At 36.8% G+C, this 2,208-nt stretch overlaps 1 protein-coding gene across 1 annotated transcript; it reads right to left on the reverse strand.

The window, feature by feature from the left end:
- Positions 1–349: 349 nt before the first annotated feature.
- Positions 350–1,681, reverse strand: LOC105116000 (probable pyridoxal biosynthesis protein PDX1.2). The gene has a single exon (XM_011013126.1). It carries the CDS (start codon positions 1,456–1,458, stop codon positions 541–543), a length of 918 nt encoding a protein of 305 aa, XP_011011428.1. The 5' UTR covers positions 1,459–1,681; the 3' UTR covers positions 350–540.
- Between the last annotated feature and the right edge of the window lie 527 nt (positions 1,682–2,208).

Below are 2,208 nucleotides of genomic sequence, written 5' to 3' on the forward strand. Positions count from 1 at the left end.
AAACCAATATGGCTCCATTAGCTATTGCCGAATGCCTGTACTTGAATGACAGGTGATGTAGGAAATTGAAGAAGATATAATAATGCGCGGGCAATGCTTTAATTTGTTGTTCTTTAGGCATCGAGAACATCTAAACCTTGGGAACAGAATGGAGACGGAGTATCTACTTAATGAATTTCAAAAGCTTCAGAGGTAGGTAAGGGTGGATTCAATCAGTTGTATCTTACAGTAAAGTGGCCTCACAGTTTGATTGCTTGTTAATGAGTAGCTACGTGGATTTGATTCCCTACTGTAATTATCATATGAATGCTCAAGTTTTTCAGGAATGCAAGGCTTAGAGCAGGAAAAAGGATAAGTATGCTGATGAACCAGCTTATTCTAATTCAAATTTGTATTTTCACACACAGAGATGCAACATCCAACATACTGATTTAATGACAAAACAAATAGAACAAGAAACATTAACTATGCCTCAGCCATAACCTTGAAAAAAAGGACCTCAAAGCATAAAAGCAAGATACACACTAGCAAGTGGATCCGCTACTCTCCACCACGACCAAACTGTTCAATCCTGTCCTCGCTAAGATTAAGTTCTGCCATTGAATCCTCCAATCCACAGCTGCTCTCAACCAAAACATGAGGATCATTATAATGCCTAACGGCCTGCACTATGCCCCTCACTCTCTTGTACGGATCAGCAGAATCAAAAACCTCGCTTCCCACAAAAATCCCATCACATCCCAATTGCATCATTAGTGCAGCATCAGCAGGCGTCACAATACCTCCTGCAGCAAACTGCACAACAGGCAACCTTCCCATCTGCTTAATCTGCGCTACAAGATCATAAGGCGCAGCAATCTTTTTCGCAAACGCAAAAACCTCGTCCTCATCCATATTGTTCAAAACCCTCACCTCCTTCATAACATTTCTCACATTCTTCACTGTCTCAGCAACATTACCTTGGCCTAATATCTCCCCTTGTGTCCTTATCATCGCCGCGCCTTCTCTCACTCTCCTTAACGCTTCACCCAGATTTCGACACCCACAAATAAATGGGCACCTAAAGTTATGCTTGTTAGTAAAATTATCCTCATCTGCTAGGGCAAGCAACTCACTCTCATCGATATAATCAACTCCAATAGCTTCCAGTATCTGCGCCTCAACAAAATGACCAACACGAGCACGAGCCATTAGAGGAATCGAAACCGCCCGTTTTATCTCCTTGATAAGAGATGGGTCAGGCATTCGCCGAATTCCTTGGTGTAGCCCTGGCTCTGAAACCATGATAGAACAAGCACCAGCTTCTTCTGCAATCTTTGCTTGCTGTACGCTGGAGACCTCGAGAATGGCCCCGCCACGAAGCATTTGAGCTAAACCAGCCTTGATGGAAAAAGGGTTCTTCTTGGCATCTGTAATGGCGCTGTTATTGTAGAGAGTCACAGCTCCATCGTCAGCCATCGCTAATTGTTTGAGAAATAGCCTGAGAGAAGAAAATTACAAGCGATTGAGGAAACAAATGTTGGATTAGTTCAAAGATAGTTATGATGGTCCTGATATAGGAAGAGGAAATGCTCTAGAAGCTTCAATATTTGGGTTTCCTGGTCGGATTAGTCGGTGGAAAATTGAAAGTGTGGAAAGTTCGATTCCATTCTCTCTCTCTTCTTTGTTTTTTCCGATTTCATTGAATTTAAGGGGTGTTTGGTGGTGCCGTTTACCTGCAGATTTGTAATTTTTTTTATTTTTTTAGATAATTTTTATTTGATATTAAAAATAAAATTTAAAGATAAAAAAAATCAAATTTTTATAGAGGTACATTATCATATTTGTATCTATTATTATTATTATTACTATTATTATTACTTGTATTATGGTATATATTATTATTATTATTACTATTATTATTACTTGTATTATGGTATATATTATTATTATTATTACTATTATTATTACTTGTATTATGGTATAGGTAAAATTTCAAGTTAATTTTGAACATAATAAAAGAATGTATTAATATTATAAAGATGATATGACCAAAAAATTGATGTATTTTTCAAAGTGCAGGAGTGTCAAAAAAATAAATAATCCGACAAAAACTGGGGTCGAACCATAGATAGGTTAATTGAATAAATTATAGATAACAATAATACAATAACAACAATAATACAATAACAACAACAATAGTAACAATAATAACAATAAAAATAAAAA

This window comes from Populus euphratica, unplaced genomic scaffold (assembly GCF_000495115.2).
Source record: "Populus euphratica unplaced genomic scaffold, PopEup_1.0 scaffold827.1, whole genome shotgun sequence".
NCBI classification, from domain to species: domain Eukaryota; kingdom Viridiplantae; phylum Streptophyta; class Magnoliopsida; order Malpighiales; family Salicaceae; genus Populus; species Populus euphratica.